Here is a 20,397-nt window from a genome sequence, read left to right on the forward strand (position 1 = left end):
AACTGTCTATTGGTGTTTATTTGTGTCAATGGAAATGCTTAAACAGTATATACAGTTGTTTGATAATGCACATCAAATGCAAGCAATGCAATCAAATAGCAATTAAGGGCATTTTACAGTGCTCTCAACTCTAAATACCACATTTAACCCGGAGTAAAGGAATGTTTCGCACATCTGGCTGGGGGTGTGTTTCCGAAAACCATCGTTAGCCAACTAAAGTCGCAAGTTCCATCATTACAAACATAGTTCATTGATTTGACGTTTCCCAAATCTGTTGTTCCAATAAAAATTCGCAAACTGCGTCGTAAACTTGTGCACTTGTTACTACATCTCTAGAGCTGTAGTTAGAAACATAATTCCTGGCTGTGTTCTATTCCCAGTTATCCCCTGTGCCCTATTTATTTAAAACATTCTAACGTTTGAATATGTGCCATTTACATATATTTCAATTATTTGGAAAAGGAGTGCATGTTTTGACCAAGACTAATATTGTTTTTTTTTATGTGTGTGTAAAACAATAGAATTTGCCCAAAGAAGTTATGAGTTTCTTCTCTAAAAAAGTTGCTACTACCCCGTTTAGAGCACCATTATGGGCGTTTTACGTTAACTAACATTGTTTAAATGATGGGTCTGCAACAAAGAAAAAACAGGTTTTGGGAAACACTCCCAAAACGATACATCAATATGAAGCCAGGAGTTTCGTCGCACCCCTGGTCGCACTCTCCGAATGATGCATATTGTGGCAATACTATATCTGGATAGCCATGGTAATGCCATGTCATAATTATCGCAATTTTGAGATATTTAAAAGTTCTAATTTGAGTTGTTTACATCCTTCTGTTTGGAATTATGCATTATTAGAGGGTAAACAAACGGCGTAAATGAATCTGTGGAAGTCATGTGGTACAATGGTCAGATGGTAGATGACTCTTGATTATAACTCTCAGTAATGTCTCCATTTACAATATGTAATTACTAGTTTTACAACACCTTGAATGCTTTTTACATGTAGTAATTTTATCCAGCATGCAAACAATTTTAACTTATAACGATAAAACGTTATATTTGGACCCAATATCCTATATTTAAGGACAATTAATTTAAATCTTGATATTAATATTTAGAAGCTTGGATGTAAATAGCAAATAAAAGTGATTAGATCTCATCCAGATGTCATTTATAAATTGCGATTCTGAAGTAAACTGTTTTTCAAGGTGAACTGCATGTTTTCCCTCTAGCAAAAACATGTAAAATCATGTCATGTCAATTTTTTCACCAATTAATTTTAATTAATTAATCAGGCTGGTAATTTTCCGAGAACGATAACATTAAAATATTTATCTGCAAGCAGCAGTATTTGGGGTTCAAGTGATTGAGAAAAACTGATGTGTTTTTGTAAAAATTTAATAAATTATAATTTAATAAATTGCTTTCTAATTCGAAGTGCGACAAAAATAATTAAAATTAATAATTTAAAAAAATTATTTTTAACAGTTGTAGCGCAACCAATTTGTTGAAGCATTGTCATGCTTCTTTAGAACGGTGTTATGTGCTTCTTAGATTACCAAAGTTTAGAATTTCTCTGGATTATGTTTACAAGAACATCAGTAATCCAATTATTTGCCTAAATCTGAATAAGACAATAATATGATGGTGTTTACATGAGCTGCTTTTTAAATGTTCCTTTCATGATCTTGTTTTACATGTTATAGCACATAATTCGATTAACGTCATTGCATCGCTGCTATCTACATTTCCTCTGGAGTTTCATGTGATTTCAGTTGTTTCATTTTTAAATTTGCCGAATTTTTACTGCAGTTTGGCACTTTCATGCAGGAACATTTCATGCATGCCCCCTGTGACAAACAAGATATTAAATGCAAGTATGAACTGCTGGTAAAGTGTACAAGATGCAGGTGTCTATGGTCCTTTACTGACTCGGTAGGTGTAGAGAATAGTGTCAAACAGCTGTGTGTATATAGACTATCCTGTCACAAAATCCTACACGATGGTAATAGCTTGATTGCGGTGATTACATGTCTCTACTTCAATAATGTGACTAAAATCGACATACTCATATCAGATTTCTGTTTAGTTCTATTATAAACTTAATCGGATTAAATGAATCGCTGTTTACATGGTAGACTCTTAATCTGAGTATTGTCTTAATCCCATTAAAATCAGATTATTGGTGTCCATGTAAACGTACTTATTGTGCTATCTACAGTCGCTTATACAATTAAGTAGCAAAATATCACCCCATGGGGACCCAGTGCCACCTTGGTCAATCAGACTAGCGGTCTCTCAGTTAAAACTGCTTTGATGTTAATTTTTGCATTGTAGCGCCACTATTTGGTAAGACCTTGCTACATCTTTTTTTACAGTGGCCTCAAATCAAGCTCATTCATACGAGTTTGGGTATGATAGTTCACTCTTTTCCACAGTTATGGAGGTTTTTGTAAAAGAGGCCTTGCACACTTTGAACGTTTGGTCATCCTGTGTTGAACCAAAATGAGAATTTCTACTTTTTTTGATAACTTTTACTATTCAGACAACAGAGTGTCTTGACTGTGCAACGTTTGGTTCTCTTCTAACAATTACAAAAGGGTTTCGGCGCTATTCTTAAATCTCTAATAAACGTTTTTCAGCCAATATCGATATATTGAGCATCCCTAAATCTTATGATTATGACATGACAAGAGTTCATTTATAGCTCCTTAATGAATATATAGCTGGTCAAACTTTCCAGATCTTCATGGTAATGTGTTCTACAAAAACATCCTTTTTACATGTTATGATATTGGTTATTATGACAAGGCATTAACATACTTCTGTTGCGTTAATTAATCTGCTTCAGTGACGCAGTACAAGTCAACAATATGTACTTCAGAACTTAAAGCCTTTATGTAAACAGGTCACAGAGCACAATGACACTGCGTATAATGATCATAAGCCAATGATTTATGGTTACAGTGTGAAACGTTGGATTAATTGTTAACCCTAGTTAGGATTCTGTTTACCCAAGGTTTATAACAACCCAGGATTAATCATTTCAGTTGTGAAAAGCCCTTCAGCCTCTTCCATTATGTAAAAGAAATATGTACAAGAAAGAAACATTGTTTTCAGAGACGTTCAATAGTGTTGTTCAACTAACTGTTCTTCAAGCTCATTTACCTGACTATTACATGAATGCAAACTAGCATTAAACTCCAGGAATCCTCAATGCCACTCAAACATGACCATGTTCATTTGAATATCAGTTAATATTGTTACAAAACACAATGCAAAACATCTTTTGTCTAGATGGCTTGTATTGTTATCCAAATTCCTCTCTCAGTCTACAATAGTTATGACTGCAGCATATTCAGAATATATGCAAAGCAGTACTTGAAGTATGCGACTATGTAGTGTAACTATATAGCTAAAGCATTGTTTTATTGAAATCAGTTAATTCAGTCTTTGGGGGTTATTAAACCCCCAAGTTGATCAAGTGAATGATTTGTGAATTTCTTCCGGTCACATTTTATTTTGATGATCCATTTGTTGAGTTTAAGTTACATTGCATCTAAATGCCAACTAATTCTCATTAGATTATAAGTAGACTGTTAAATTGGAGTTAAGATTGGGGTTAGGGTTATGTCGAGTTCAGACTGTATGATTTTATCCCTGACTTTGACTCAACGACAGGTTTTGAGGAATCGCCGACAAATGCCTGAAATCACAGTCAAATCTAAGGGCTTATGCATGTGAGTGACAATCACACAGTATGAACTATCAAAGACGCAATCTGAGAGAATCACAGATGAGTCGCCGATGCCTGTGAGATATTTGGCATGCTAAATATCTGGAGCTGTCTGCGATTCAAAACATGCCGTATGAAATGAGTTCTGACTGAAAATAACATCGGCGATCGCCAACAGCCAATTCAAGAGTTCACACTTAGCTGATGATTTACAAAAGCTTGTTTGGCATGCTGTCCTGGGAGAGAGCCCCGAGCTCAAGGACTCCTCGAGCCCGGGGCTTCCTCCCGTTGGCAGAGCAAGAGGGGAGCCTGAGCTTGGTGGATCTCAGAACTCCCCTGCCGCTGTAACTAAGGGAGCGCAAGGGATTAGACAAGCTTGATTGTTATGCATGTTGAATGTCTTTGGATGGTGGGAGGAAACCGGAGAACCCGGGGAAAACCCACGCGGACACGGGGAGGACATACAAACTCCTCACAGAAACACCCACCGGTCCTGTGGAACCAGGGCCGGCAGTGTTCTTGCTGTGTGGCTCACAGTGCTAACAACGGGGCCGCAGTGCCGCCCAATCGCAGGTAAAGGAGGAGAAAAGGGGAGGAGGGGGGTTTCTTCCAAACGAAGATAAAGTGAACTGAAAACTGTGGCTATTTATAGTAGCTTAGGGCTCATATGATTGGAAGATAGTGATTAGCAAATGCGAGACTGGCCGTGATAAATCATAAGCACGTGATCCTCTCGAAATTAGTTTATGAATAAACTTCACTAAGAGAGCAGCATTCACTTGTGTGTGGGTTTGTGAACCTGCAGGCCAGCGGAAGGTTGAGGGAGAAGTTAAAAGCGCTCATTTTCAGTTTGAACCCATGAAATGGACAAAAAACTAGTGGAGGTTTGATATGAGCACACGTGTCTGTTTCATACAGAAAGTTAAAAAAGAAAGTTGAGGAGAAATGGCTAATTCCCTTCAAAATCAGGTGAGCAAATATGTACATTTTCTACCCCATTAAAGGCTACTTTCTCTCTCATTATGTAGTTAATAACATAAGATATACTATGTGTTTTTGGCTGTGAGACGTAGTTTGGACGAAGTTGTCGGTGACTCTTCCTATTGTCAAGTCATGCAATGTGAAAGCCCCTGTCGCTGATCCATTTTGCTGTGTTAACAAAGCAGCGACAAAACGCTAGCCCAGATAGTCATGCAGTGTGAAAACATCTGTGACACGACTACTTCAAAAATCATGCAGTCTGAACTCGGCTTTAGTGTAAGTTGACGAACTAACAAATTTCTCACAGTCAGTTAAATGTCTGTTTAGCAGCAGTAATAAAAGATATTAAGCAGACAGTCTACTAATACTCAAATGGACCATCAAAATGAAGTGTTACCTTTCTTCCACCATTAGTGATGTCTATGATTATATGACCCTAAAAGCAATTCCATTAGAAGTGGCTAATACAAATGACAGGTAACCAGTGGTACAAAATCACATCAAATTTTCGCAATGTGAATAATCAGTTATTATTTGTTTAACTTGATTATAATTGCATTTGTTTGTACATGTATTTTTGGCTGTCTATGTATTAACTACAAAATTCTTTCAAGAGAACAACGAGAGAGAGAGAAATCCCCAACAGTCCAGACACATCTTCAGGGAAATTTTGTCTCAAGTCACTTCACAGGTCAAGATTTCACTCTGTTTTAAATCCTGTTTACTGCACAGATTTCTTTGTTGCAGGACGGACAACTGTGGGCGACATCTTTGAAGCGATTCAAACAGAAGGGGACAAGGCAACATCCGGCCACACACCTGTCCCAGAAACAAGAGAATGACATGGCACATGTTCTTTAATACATCTATTAACCGTAAAAATAAACATCAGTGTTAAGAAGTTTTATTGCCTGCTTGGCAGATTCAATAAAAATCAATGTTTTTGAATGAAAGTAATTTAGGTTGCAACTTTGCAGGAATACAATCACAATTTTTACATACACTTTTTAAGAAAATATAAGCAAAACCATTTCCACCACAGGATGAAAAAAATCCTTAATTTCCTCAATTTACTTAATTTATTAAAGTAAGAAGTTGCAAACAATTTAGATGTGCTGTATTTAAACAAACAAATTAAGTTGAGCATGTCTACACTTAATTTGTTTAAATTCAGCCCACATAAAATGTTTGCAACAGTTTTGCAAACATTTATTCTGTGTAATTGAAACAGAAGAATAATTAAATAAAAATCAAAACGCACTCATCTACATTTTGGAGATTCTTTATTCTGTTCAACACAACAGAAGATATTCTGAAGAAAGCTGAAAACCTGTAACTATTCACTTGCAAAGAAAAACAAGCATGATGAAAGTCAATGGTCACAGTTTTCAGCATTCAATGTACTGCCTCTTCCTTTGTGTTCAACAGAAGAAACTCAATCCTGTTTAGAACTGAAGAGTGGGTAAATGATAGCATGTGGGTCACCAATCGCTTTAATATTTACACTTTCCAGATAAAAAAAATATGTATAATTTTGTGTGAAATCAAAATAATTAAACTTTTTTTTTACCATGTGGTAGAAACTGGATTCCATATACACAAAGGATAAAAATTAAAAATACAAAACTTGTATTAGCTTAATGTATCAACATTTATGAAGTTTGAACACCTTTGCTAATTTTTTGAATCAGATTAGTGTTTCAAAGTGATAGTAGAGATTTTCCATGACTCTTTTGCAGGTTAAAGGGATGATTCACACACAAAAATAATGAAAATTACTTCATTTACTCTCCCTCATCTGGTTTTACACCTTTATGGGTTTCTTTCTTTCTTCCCTCTGTTGAACACAAGATATGTTGAAGAATGCTTGCAGCTGGGACCCATCGACTTCCATAAGTGAAAAATTATATGACAGTCAATGGGTGCCAGCTACCAGCCTGTTTCTTAATATATTTTTTATTTTCAACAGAGGAAACTCAAATAGTTTTTGAACAAATGAATGGTGAGTGAATTGTCATTTTTCTGAAACTGTCTTTTAAATTAAAACACCTGTAGATGGCGACAAGTGCACCATTTGAGTGAATATTGTATTGAATCATTTGATTTCTTTTCCAATATAATGAAAGTCAATACTCACAAAAATGATTTAGTTACCTGGAAGACTACAGAGGTTGGACAGTAGCCCCTTTCACACAGTGATACCGGTAAATATTCGGAAAATTTCCAGAAAGACTTCACTGGTAATTTAAAAAAAAAACCCTGTTCACACAGGCAAAGACGTTATGGAACTTTTCCAGAAAAGTTCCATCACAGGCAAAGACGTTATGGAATTTTTCCAGAAAAGTCCAATCGCACATCTATTCCAACATACCGGTAAATTTTGACATCATTAACCAAAAATGACCACTAAATGGCTGCGCTTGTATTTGTAAACATTTGACTACATTACAAACTCTGAGGATACATCAGTATTGTGAACAACTTTGATGAAAACATAAAGAAACACTTTTGAATGTCGAGATGTACATAATATGTGTGTGTGCTGACGCTCACTGGGTGTTTCAAGGGCACACGCAATGGGTCAAGCAACTGAAGGATGCAGAGCTTGAAGATAAACAAACAAAAGCTTTTCAGAAGCATCTTATCAATAATTATTTACACAATTGGCATAAACAAGGAACATAGAAACGTTATTTGACTAACATCTAGCAGCTCAATGTGTCTGGAAAAATATTCAAATGCTTTGTTTTTCATAAAGCGAGCGGATACGAATGCATCTAAGTGTTCTGATTGGCTAAAGTAGATGTCTTCTAGATGTGAACGCGCTCTTTCTGGCAATTTTCCTTCTGTGTTCACACAGCGCAGCATTCAGACAAATTACCGATCATGTTACATCTTCTCTTTACAGAAAATAGCTGGAACGAATGTACCGGTATTTTCAAAAAGGGCCTGTTCACAGCTAGTCTGTATGTGTGAAAGGGGCTAATGAAACTGAAACACTGGCCAGTTTTTAGTGTTGTAGGTTTCATGGCTGAATTTGACCAGCCTGTTGGCCAATCATTGAATGCACATTCCACCAGTAAGGGCAGAATGTGAAAGTTTAACTAACAGAGTAATAGTACAGTTTTGCTTAAAATATTGCAAGGCACATAACATTATATTTTGACCAAGACAGCAAGTCTTTGTGATGTATCAAGAGGCCCGGTATCCAGGGTAATATCAGCATACCACCAAGAAAACCACATCTAACTGCACGCAAGAGAAAGCTGTCAAAAGGAATGTCCAGGAGCTAACCTGGATTGTATCAAAAAAAAATTAAACCGCAGCAGAATTAAATGTGCAACTCAACTCTCCAGTTTCCATCAAAACTGTTCAGCGAGAGCTCTACAGGGTCTATGTACATGATCGGACTGTTATAGCCAAACGTTTGGTCACTCGTGCCAATGCCAAGCATCGATTTCAATGGTGCCAGGAGCTTGGGTTATGGACAATGTGAAACATGTATTGTTCTCTGAGTCCACTTTCACTGTCTTTCCCACATCATGGTGTTACAGTGTGGAGAAGGGCCAAAGAAGCTTCCCACCCAGACTATTGTATGACCAAAGTGAAGAATGGGGGTGGATCTGTGATGGTTTGGGCTGCAATGTCATAGCATTCCCTATAGACTGATTTCACGCGGCCGCCATTTAAAAAGTAATATTGAGGCTAAGGTGGGAAAAAACCTGGAAGTATTGCCTGAGTCATACATGAATGTTGCATACCTGGGTATTTATCTTATCAGTGAAGAGAAAGTGACACAAATGTAAAATTTCACCGCCTTTTGAGTGAACCAAAGGTCTGTTCTGAATGAAAATTGAAAATAAATAGGCATTTTAGACCTCCTTTTCAGCTTAGTTAAGAGAAATGGCACTAGTTAGCAAACACTATCTTTCATAAACACGTTTTAGATGGCATTTATCAAAGTCAAGTTGATGAACCGTTTCTTTCACTGTATTAGACCTGCCATGATACTGAATTTCGGTACTGAAATAAAAAAAAACAGCAATTTCCCCACTTACATTTGAGCGCTGTTGAAAACAATACCGCTAATTTGCCAAAGTATTCACCATTGATCAACAGAATTGACTGTGATTGGCCGTGAAGGTCATCAGTTCACCGCACTTCACAGTTGTTTACTGAGTGCAAACACAAACGAGCAATCGTCAAATCTTTGCAGCTTTAAACGCTCCACTATCCATGTATCTGTGTTTGTTCTCGGTGAAGAGCGGTGAACTGATGGCCTTCACGCCCAATCACAGTCATTTCTGTTGAACACTGGTGAATACTATGGCAAATCCGCATGTTTAAGAACTCGCTCAGCGGCGCTTAAATGTTAGCAGGAAATGGACGTTTTTAAAACTTCAGTACCGGGACAACTCTTACAGACAACATGAGGGTGTGCTACAGATGACTGCATTGTTTTATCGCTCACTGGGTTATATAGCAGGGAAGCCTCCACAGTGTCAACTTGGTGTCATGAACTGAAGCCTAGGAGGACACTCTTTAAGAGATTGTGGTTTTGTTTAATGCTTTTAATTGTTCAAATTAAACTTGACTGAATGATATTAAAGTGACGTTTACACAATATATACATTTTTAAATCAAGGCAACAGCTGGAGCTTTGAAGTCCACAGCATGTTCTTGCAATGTTTACAGTGCTGATCCTATACTTCCGGGTTTCTTCCCACAGCAACATCGCTTTCGTGTTTTAAAATGGCGGCCGTGTGTTATAAGCGTGTAGGCACAATACTTGTGCTAGATGTGTGTGTCACTGCCAAGGAGTACCAAAACATTCTGAAGGACCATGTGCACTCAATCGTTCAAACATTGTATCTTGAAATTGGTGACATGTATCAGAATGATAATGCACAATACAGATAGCAAGACTGGTCGGAGTGGTTTAATGAACATGAAAATGAAGTTGAACATCTCCCATGACCGGCACAGATGCTAGATCTAAATATTATTGAGCCACTTTGGGGTATTTTTTGAAGTTAGAAAACATTTTCCTCCACCAACATCACGTAGTGACCTGGCCAGTATTCTGAAAGACAAATTGCTCAAAATCCCACTGTTTACTGTACAGGACCTGTATCTGTTATTACCAAGACAAACTGACGCTGTATTGACAATAAAAGGAGGCCCTACACTATACTAATGAATTTTTGTGGTTTAAAACCAGGCCTTTCAGTTTCATTGTCCAACCCCTGTAAGTTTTTGTTGGTTTGTAAACTATCTGAAAGCAAGTGAGTAGTAGAATTAATTGCTTACTTTGTTCAAACACTATGATGCATTCTGCTTTGGTTTTTGTCTAATTGTTTTTAGTGGCCATACAAAAATTAATTCATTAACTGACTATATTGTAAAATAAAACATACATTCATTAAAATTGCATTACAACACTATTAAGGTGCTTTTACACTGCATAGTCAGGCATTGTTTGATTCGGTATGAGCCATACAATTACCAACATGATGTATACACACTGCTTATCATAACTACCAGCATCAATGGATTTGCGAGAAAAGATAGTAAGCTCTCTATATTTAAATTTTCATTAGTAGACACTGCTCAAGGACACCATTCCATCAGTAGAAGTCATTAGCCCCTTTCACACAGTGATACAAGTAAATATCTGGAAAATTTCCGGAATGACTTTACCGGTAAATTAAAAAAAACGCTGTTCACACAGGCGAGGACGTTACGGAATTTTTCCAGAAAAGACCGTTCACACATCCATTCCAAAATACCGGTAATTCTGACATCATTAACCAGAAATGAGCTCTAAACGGCTGCGCTTGTATTTGTAAACATTTGACTACATCACAAACTCTGTGGATGGATCAGTATTGTGAACAACTTCGATGAAAACATATAAACACTTTCGCATGTCGAGATGTACATGATATGTGTGTGTGCTGACGCTCATAGACTGTTTTTGGGCACAGGCAAAGCTTGAAGGTAAACAAACAATGGCTTATCATAAACATCTTATCGATAATTAATTACACAGTTGGCATTAAGATGAACATATAAACGTTATCTGACTAATTTCTAGCAGCTAAATGTGTCTGGGAAAAATATTCAAAGGCTTTTATTCTCATAAACAGCGCGGACGTGAATGCGTCTGACTGTTCTGATTGGCTAAAGCAGATGTCCTACGCCAGCACGTTCTAGACGTGCACGCACTTATTCCGGCAATCTTCCTTCTGCGTTCACACAGCGCAGCATTCCGGCAAATTACCGGTAATGTTACAACTTCTCTTTCCGGAAAATAGCCAGAACGAATTTACCGGTATTTTCAAAAATAGCTTGTTCACACTTACACATCTTTCCGGAAACTTGCTGGTAATTTTCCGGAAAGGTGTGTATGTGTGAAAGGGGCTATTGCCTCTGTGTTTTGGATTGGTTTGTGTCACATGTTTATGTTGCGTTTATGATGATGTCATGTCAGTATAGACGTTAAACAATTCCAACAATCTCACCCACTTTAACCGATACTAAACTGTACTGGAAATGTAAAACTGAAGCGAGCCGAACCGTACCATGCACTGGAAAAGCAGCTTCACATTCACAACTGTGCTGTTGGTCTGAATAATCAGCAACTCTAGCTTTAATCAGTAGTACTTGCTATGTACATAACAACAGCAATCTTGCCTGTGTGATTATTGATTATTCCTTGTAGATTACTCACCCCACCACAGACAGGAGACAGCAAAAGAGGAAGGCATTGCTGCTCAGTTTATACTGAATCTCAGTGGTGACAATCTTATGGCAAGAGGGGCATTTTACTTTGGCAGGGGACATGGTGATTTCATCCAGGGGTACTGTAGAACCTGGAAAGGTGAAAAATATTTGAGTTATTTTTATGTCAGTTCCGAATATTGTGCCATATAATACAGCTGTAACCCCTCCAGTTACAACTGTATTCGGACAAGCATCACTGACATAGGATATGAACAAGCTTTTTGGGCACCCAGGATTCAACAAGCATCTGGCATTAAATCTGAACATGGATCCTTGGCATGGGATTCAAACAAGCACCTGAAACATATTAGCATGGGATCTGAACAAACATTTCTGAAATGGGATTCGAAAAAGCACCTGAAACATACAGGCATGGGATCTGAACAAGCATCTCTGAAATGGGATTCATACAAGCACCGTGAAGAGATACTAGCATGGGATCCAAACAAGCATCTCTGAAATGGGATTTAAACAAGCACCTGAAACTAACTAGCATGGGATCAGAAAAAGCATCTCGGAAATGAGATTCAAACAAGCACCTGGGAGCGATACTAGCATGGAATCTGAATAAGCATCTGGAACAGAGAATAGCATGGCAATCAACGAAGCATCTGACAGAGACACTTGGCATAGGATTTAAACAAGAATTTCTGCCATGGGATTCAAACAAACGTCTTCTCCATGGGATTTGAACAATGTTTCTGCTATGGAATTTGAATAAGCTTTTAAGGCATCTTAAAGTCACGGCACTATGATAGCATGGGAGGAAGACATACTAACAAGGTCGCCCCCCAGCTTCTAGCATCAGCCACTAATGCACCAATAAGGGCAAAAGAGTGAGGTTAAGCTTTACAGCTCTAGCTAACTGTTCTCAATTAATCCCCCACCAAAACCTCATCAAGATCATGTCACCAGTGTAGCACTCCTCAGCAGGCACAGGACATCAACATGATGTCAGATTAATGTTGTACCCCAACAACGTGGGACATTGGATTTTGTGCAACAATGTTCAGTGTCAGACAGACGTTGGAATTTGGTTACTTTCTAACGCAACCTAAAAACAACAAAATATCCACGTCTTATGATGTAAGAGCTTGACATTGTGTGGACTTTACCACTATGACGTCTATCAGACATTGGAATTTGGTTGCCATAACTGACGAATAAATGTCAGTGTTTGATGTTAATATAACGTGGTTTAAGATGTTGGCTTGACGTTGGATTTTGATCACTTTCCAACACAACCTAAAATCAACCAAATATCAACGTAATTTTATGTCATTATTGGACATCAAAATAACATTGTCCTTAGACATTGGCGACCTAAATCTAACCTATCATTAATGTCTTATGATGTTGTGTGTCTGCTGGATCTTTATCGCATGGCATTAGTAGGGGGCACACTAATAAGGACACACACTGCAAGACAGCAGCCAGCATTATCAGTTACTAGTGTACCTCTCAAGGCCTGGCGAGTGAGGTTTACCAGCACAGCTCTTACCACCTACACTCACCCCCCAAATCTCTCTCACATCTGGGTCATAGCACCAATGTAACACTCGTCTAAAAGCATGGGAAGCAGGCACAAAAACAAGGGTGCTAAAGATGGCAGTTTCTAAGGTGAGATTTACTTGCAAAGCTCCTACTAGCTGGCCTACCTTAATGTATATTTTACCTGATTTTTCCTCTTGCAGAGGATTTATAGGAGTAGTTTCTGTAGTAGTTTTCAACAGAATAGGTTCTGTTGGGGAAATGTGGAGAATGTACTGTCTTTGGACTGGAGCTTTTTCATCCGACATGGAGAACATATCATACATTTACTGTTACAAATTTAAAATAACTACATTATATTACCTGGTAGAATGATGGCAGGATTAATAGGTTCTGCAGGAGAAATGGGAAGAACGTAAAGTCCTTGGATTGGAGCTTGAATTGGATCTGTCACAGAGAGTATATTATATAAGTTAACACAAAATAAATAATGTTACATTTGCAAAACTGATACTGAAAAAGTGCCATAAAAGCCACAATATCACAAAACATAATGATTTTGTATTGGCCATTTATGATGTGTCATAATTATCCGTAGATATGGAATAACAGTTCATACACGTGCTTCTGTGGTCTAAATTAAATTGCAAAGCCTAACATATGATTTTTTTCTCCTAAAAATGGAAAGACAATAAATAGGATGTAGTAGGGTTGGGCGATGTAGACCAATTTGGTATCGTATGCAGTCTAATGTGAAACATTCGTCGTCGTAGGCGGCGGTGAATTAACTATTTATAAATAATTAATTAATTCAAAATGAATTAATTATTTGTAGCCTACCATTACAACTACCTGTCCCGCATGGTCTTTATTTTACCCATAACCAAACCATAAATAAATGAAGATAAGTTACACACAAATTACCACCTGCCAATCACTATTTCCGAGGGACTCTGGCATAAATACGCAGAGTGATCTTTGTCGTTATAATGGCGTCAACAAACTTGATTGGTAAAAAAATAAATATGATCCAGTGGAACATCCTTGATAAACTGTCCGACATGCACTGCTCCTGGGGTTGTGTGCTCAAAGCACCTGCTTACTGCTTGAGCTTAGACATGCACATACGCTGTGGAAGGAGGGCTTTTCAGAAATGCTAGGTGAACGTCAACGCTAGAAATGCCAGTGTTAACGTGGACCGTATTTGTTCTAAAATGCCATTTTAAAACTAAGACGTATTAGTGGAAACGGGGCCTAAGCTTGTATTTTCCACGAGTGGGTTGTAGCTGCAGGGTGGAGGATCGTCTATCGACCCAACCCTAGTATGCAGATTTTTGTAATATTCAGTAAGTATTAAGTAAATATTCACAACCTAGAAAAAGAATTTCAATAATATTTCAGTCATTTGTATCTTTTAAAATATCGAATCATATTTAACATATTGCAAAAACTGGTTTTTGATCTTCTGTTTTGTTTGTTTAGAATGCATAGCCTAGTCTCATGCCTTTGTCTGTAGATACTGTTGTTAAGCATTGGCTTCTTTTCTGAATTAGGTCCCTCTCCTTTTGTTCCAGCTCCTTTAGCTCCTCTTCTATTCTGTCCAGTTCTGAAGGTCCATCTTCATTTGCATGGCATTCTAGAAGCAAAAAGAGATGTAAATATGTAAAACAACCAAATTATTGTTTGTACTAACTAGTCAAATGTAAGCATGCAGACGATTTCAGAGTAGAGCCATTGCGATTTGAATGCTCATTTCCTGGTAAAGCAGGCGCAGCTCCTTTGGTATTAAGATAGAACAAGTAATGACACGCCATTGTTTGCATGTTTTATTGTGCAGTGAAATAACCAAATGTTGTTGATCTTAGTATGAAGTTGATAGTGACTGAGTGGGTTTTAAATTACTTTGGGTCATTGGAAAAACATGCCTCTACCAACATACACTTTAAAAATAGCAGTTTTCCACAATGTCAGAGTATTGGCATGGTAGGGTAAAGTGCTTATAAGGTTTCTACAGGCCACACTTTCTAGCATTAGTTGCTTGTACGCCTCTTAAAATCAAGTTGAAAAAGGCTCTAATAAGTTGGCTTCTTATCTGACGGCAGTTGTGTCTTCAACAAGAATGCAAAATCTGCATCTGAGTCACACCACCAATGTGACACTTTACATCTGACCACATGAGTTAAGTGTCCTAAATGAGGGTGGTAAATCTGCATCTGAGTCACACCACTAATGTAACTCTTTACATCTAACCACATAAGTTAAGTTTCCTAAATAAGGGTGCTATAACTGGACCTGGGTCACGGCACCAATGTAACATTTTACATCTTAAATGTAGCATGAGTTAAGTGTACTAAACAAGGGTACTGAAACTACATCTGGGTGACATAACCAATGTTACACTTCATATCTGTCAGCAAAAGACATGTTAATGCAAACATGGATGTAAAAAAGTGCAGCCTTTTAGTCACTAGTGTACTTTTTGTGATTTACAGTGAGTACAGAATGTATTCAGACCCTCTTAAAACTTTCACTCTTGGTCATATTGCAGCCATTGGCTAAAATCATTTAATTTTAATCATTTAATTATTTAATCAAGTTAATTTTTCCTTATCAATGTACACACAGCCACCATATTGACAGAAAACACAGAATTGTTGATATCTTTGAAGATTTGTTAATAAAAGAAAAACTGAAATATCACATAGTCCTAAGTATACCTTTGCTCAGTATTTAGTAGAAGCACCCTTTGGATATACAGCCATGATTTTTTTTTTTTTTACACCTTACCTTAGGAAACCTCTGCCATTACTCGTTGCAGATCCTCTTCAGTTCTGTCAAGTTGGATGGTAAAAGTTGATGGAGAGCCATTTTTATGTCTTTCCAGAGATGCCTAATTGGGTTTAAGTCAGGGCTCTGGCTGGGCCATTTAAAAACAATCACAGAGTTGTTTTGAAGAAATTACTTAGTTATTTTAGCTATGTGCTTAGGGTCATTGTCTTGTTGGAAGGCAAACCTTCAGCCCAGTTTGAGGTCATAGACACTCTGGGGAAGGTTTTTGTCTAAAATTTTACTGTACTTGGCTGCATTCATCTTCCCCTCAATTGCAACCAATCGTCCAGTTCCTGCAGTTGAAAAACACCCCCACAGCATGATCCTGCCTTTTTGTTCCTTCTTTTTGTTTCTTCTTTACCTCACCAAGGCTCTTCTCTTTGGATAGCTTAGTTTAGCCGGACAGCCAGCTCTAGGAAGGGTTTTGGTCATCCCATTTAAGTATTATGGAGGCCACTGTCCACTTAGGAACCATAAGTGCAGCAGATTTTTATTTATTTATTTTTTGTAACCTTGGCCAGATCCCTGCCTAGCCACAATTCTGTCTCTGAGCTCTTCAGGCAGTTCCTTTGACCTCATGATTCTCATTTGCTCTGACATGCATTGTGAGCTGTAAGTTATTATATAGACAGGTGTGTGGCTTTCCTAATCAACACCAATCTGTATAATCAAACACAGCTGGACTCAAATGAAGGTGTAGAGGAAGATCAGAAGAAATGGTTAGCACCTGAGTTAAATATATGAGTTTTACAGCAAAGGGTATGAACAATTACGACCATGTGAAATTTCTGTTTTTCTTTTTTAATAAATCTGCAAAAATGTTAACAATTCTGTATTTTTCTATCGACATGGGGTGCTGTATGTATTATTATTATTGAGGAATAAAATGAACTTAAATGATTTAAGCAAATGGCTGCAATATAACAAAGAGTAAGAAATTTAAGGCGGTATGAATACTTTTCATACCCACTGTACCTGCACAACTATTACTAAATTGGTTACTCAAACTTCTTTGAGACAAGTAAATGATGACATAATATAATTTTTCGATAAACCATCTATTTAAGTGTCCTAAACAAGGGTGCAACAACTCCATCTGGGTCATGGCACCAATGTAACATTTTACATCTTAAAGCAAGAGTTAAGTGTCCTAAACAAGGGTAAACGGCATCTGGGTCATGGCATCAATAAAACATTACATGTGACAACATGACAGCAACATGTGCATTTTAACAAAGATACAGCCTTTATTAGCCTTTTAGTCACTACTTTGCTTCTTTTAGTTAAGGTTTACCTGCATAGCGTCAACTAGTTTGGCTCCATTTCACTCACAACCTAAACATCATCCCCGTCCGGGTCACCGCACCAATTGACATTGCACCTTATCTAAGGGCATGGGAGGCATGTAAACATTTGAGTGTTAAGAGTGTGTCCTGACCTGCTTCCTTGTGATTTGTTGTCCATGTGTGTTGTCTGCATGTTCTTCCGGAGCATGTGACTTTTGTTATGACTACTCGCCATGTGCTCCAGCGTGTTTCTTCCCCGCCTTTTTGTTATCCTATTATATTTTCATTAGCGATCAGGGTTGTCACCTGCGGTTCCTTGATTTCATCTCCTATTTAATCCCTTTTGTCTCTTCACCTTTTGTCAGACCGTCTTTGTGTGTTGTCTATGCAACTTGCTCGAGATCTGTATAGTTTGATCATTTTCCTGTCATGTCCTGTCAATCTTCTAGACTCCTAGTACTTTAGTTTTAGTTTTGGTTCTGCCCCTTCTACTTATCTCTCCTCTGCCCTCTCAGACCTACCGTTTTGGTGTCAGATCAAACCACCGATCCTTTGTGGTGTTTAGATTCCACCCATATCGATCTTCCGCCCACTAGCATCTCCTCACCTCCATCTTCCTGCCGTATCGTCTGCCGAACACGCCGTCATGCCGCTCTGCCCACTAAGCACGGGCACCCACCACGCTGCAAGTCTGCCACCGTGTGGCCAACCTCAGGAACTGTTCCATTGGTCTCCTCCGGGCTTCATTTACACTGAACATTGAACTTTTTATTTGCTCTTTTTCCTCTACTTAAAGTGTTTTTTGGTTCGATCTAAGAAAATAAATTCTGAGTGTTACCTGCATTACTGAATCCGTGATTTCTCCTAAGTGATCAGCTTGAACAAAATATGAATTCAGCGGGTGCTGATCAAGTTCGGAACGCAGTGACACAGCAAGGCATCCTTCTGGGGCAACATGCCACCCAGTTAACAGCTACTTTACAGGAGGTTGAGTTCCTGACTGCACGTGTACCCGAACTGAACACGTTAGTCCAGGAGCTCCAGCTGAATGTCGGAGTCGGCAGACAGGCAGCTGTTTTCCTCCACCCAGAACATGAGCCACATGCTAACAATACACCTCCCTACGACGGTGATCCCAGCTGCTGTCGGTCCTTTTTATCACAGTGTTCACTGGTGTTTGTGCTCCAGCTACGTCGCTACGCCACAGAGGAGTCCAGGGTGGCTTTCATTAGAACTCTTCTGAAGGGCAGGGCCCACGACTAGGCCACGGCGGTGTGGGATGCACGGGCTCTATTTTGTGCCACTTTCGATGAGTTTCCATAGGAGATGACTAAGCTGTTCGATCAATCAGCTCAGGGGGATGAGGCAGCTTCCTTTTTGGCCCAGCTTAGTCAAAACGAACGCTCCATAACTGACTACTTGATCCAATTCAGGACTCTGGCTGCTGCTTGTGCGTGGAACGAGGCAGCTCTTCGAGCGAGGTTTCAGGATGGCCTGGATGACGATATTCAGGATGAGATTGCCACTCATGATCTTCCCCATAATTTTGATGCACTGGTCGATCTGGCTCTGTGAGTGGAGCAGCGTCTCCATCGCCGCCAACATCGGCGCATGACCCGTCTTCCCTGGGGGCTGAAAGAGGCAGTTTTAAGCTTGTCCCATCCACTTTCACTGGCTTCAGATCAAGAGATTATGCAGCTAGGACACCTGCAAACGACCACCTAGGAGAAGTGGCATCGTCTGGCTAAGGGGCTGTGTCTGTACTGCGGGAGACCAGGCCATCAGGCAGTCCGGCATCCTTTAAAAGCCCCCGCTTACCAGTAAAGAGGGGGATACTGGTGGGCACACTCCCCTGTTCTGACACCCCCATGCATCGCACCTCACTGCCAGCCACACTTTGGAGACGTTGTGCATTCGTGTTCTGCCCTCATCTACTCTGGAGCCGAAGGCAAATTTATTGACAGCAGTACTGTTAAAGCCAGGGGCATTCCGGCCAGTCCCCTTTCCTCACCCATCTATTTTCGTTCCTTAAATGGTCTTACCAACACCTCCATCACCCATTCCACTCCTCCCATAAGTCTAGTTATTTCGAGCAATCATCGTGAGGTTATCAGTTTGTATGTTTTTGACACCCCAAGTTTTCCCATAGTTTTGGGGCACCCTTGGTAAACCAAACATAATTCTTATGTTGACTGGTTATGTAATTCTGTGTTATCTTGGAGTCCGTTTTGTCTTGCTTTGTGTTTGGGTTCTGCTCCTTGTCTGGGTCCTGTCTCTCATGTCTTACAGGCTAAAGCAGTGGATCTCTCTGGAGTCTCGTTGGAAAACCACAATCTGCGTCAGGTCTTCAGTAAGTCTCGGGCCACATCCTTGCTTCCCCACCGACCCTATGACTGTGCCATCGAGCTTCTCCCAGGCTCTTCTCTGCCCAGGGGTCGATTGTATTCCCTTTCTCTTCAAGAAAGAGAGGCCATGAACAGGTACATTCAAGAATCACTTAAAGCTGATCTCATCCGCCCCTTTTCCTCTCTGGCCGGGGCAGGGTTCTTCTTTGTTAAAAAGAAAGATGGCTCTCTGCATCCTTGTATTGACTACAGAGGCCTCAATGACATCACCGTTAAAAAAGGTACTTTTGTGCCGCTGATGTCTTCTGCCTTTGAGTTATTGCAGGGAGCCAAGGTCTTTGCTAAACTAGACCTCCGCAATGCCTACCATTTGGTCCGGATACGTGAGGGGAATGAGTGGAAAACGGCATTCAACACGCCCACGGGACACTTTGAATATCGGGTCTTACCTTTTGGGCTCACTAATGCCCCAGCTGTCTTTCAGGCCCTGGTCAACGATGTGCTAAGGGACATGGTAAACAGATTTGTCTTTGTGTACCTGGATGATATCCTCATCTTTTACCCGTCTAAGCAGGTACACACTCAGCATGTTCGTCAGGTGCTGCAGCGACTGCTGGAGAACCAGCTGTATGTCAAGGCGGACATACCAAGTTCCACACCAAGTCAGTTTCGTTCCTGGGAAGATAGTCTCAACGGAGGGGATCAAAGCTGATCCCGCTAAGGTAAAGGTCGTGGCTGAGTGACCAGCACCCAACTCTAGAAAAGCTCTGCAGTGGTTCTTGGGGTCACCAACTTCTATAGGCGTTTCGTCCGGAACTTCAACTTGGTTGCTGCGCTCTTTATCAGCTCTCACTTCCACTAAGGTAATGTTTACATGGTCTGCCGAATGCCGCTCCACCCACTAAGCACAGGCACTCACCACGCTGCAAGTTTGCCA

At 39.4% G+C, this 20,397-nt stretch overlaps 1 protein-coding gene across 2 annotated transcripts in view; it reads right to left on the minus strand.

Moving 5' to 3' along the window:
• LOC103911911 (uncharacterized) overlaps positions 1-20,397 on the minus strand; it is a 30,115-nt gene continuing 9,718 nt past the window's right edge. The window contains exons 4-8 of one of the 2 annotated variants that reach the window (XR_015504047.1): positions 14,505-14,636; positions 13,364-13,447; positions 11,457-11,598; positions 1,716-5,542; positions 1-1,624 (exon numbers count right to left, since the gene is read on the minus strand). Coding sequence is in view for 1 of the 2 variants with exons in the window: in XM_087276218.1 (XP_087132344.1) it covers positions 5,434-5,542; positions 11,457-11,598; positions 13,185-13,250; positions 13,364-13,447; positions 14,505-14,636 (533 nt within the window). In the remaining variant the exon portion in view is untranslated. Of the gene's footprint in view, positions 5,543-11,456; positions 11,599-13,184; positions 13,251-13,363; positions 13,448-14,504; positions 14,637-20,397 lie in introns of both variants that reach the window. The other variant, XM_087276218.1, reaches the window with a different exon arrangement.

This window comes from Danio rerio, chromosome 12, assembly GCF_052040795.2.
Source record: "Danio rerio strain M-AB ecotype USA chromosome 12, GRCz13ab, whole genome shotgun sequence".
NCBI lineage: Eukaryota > Metazoa > Chordata > Actinopteri > Cypriniformes > Danionidae > Danio > Danio rerio.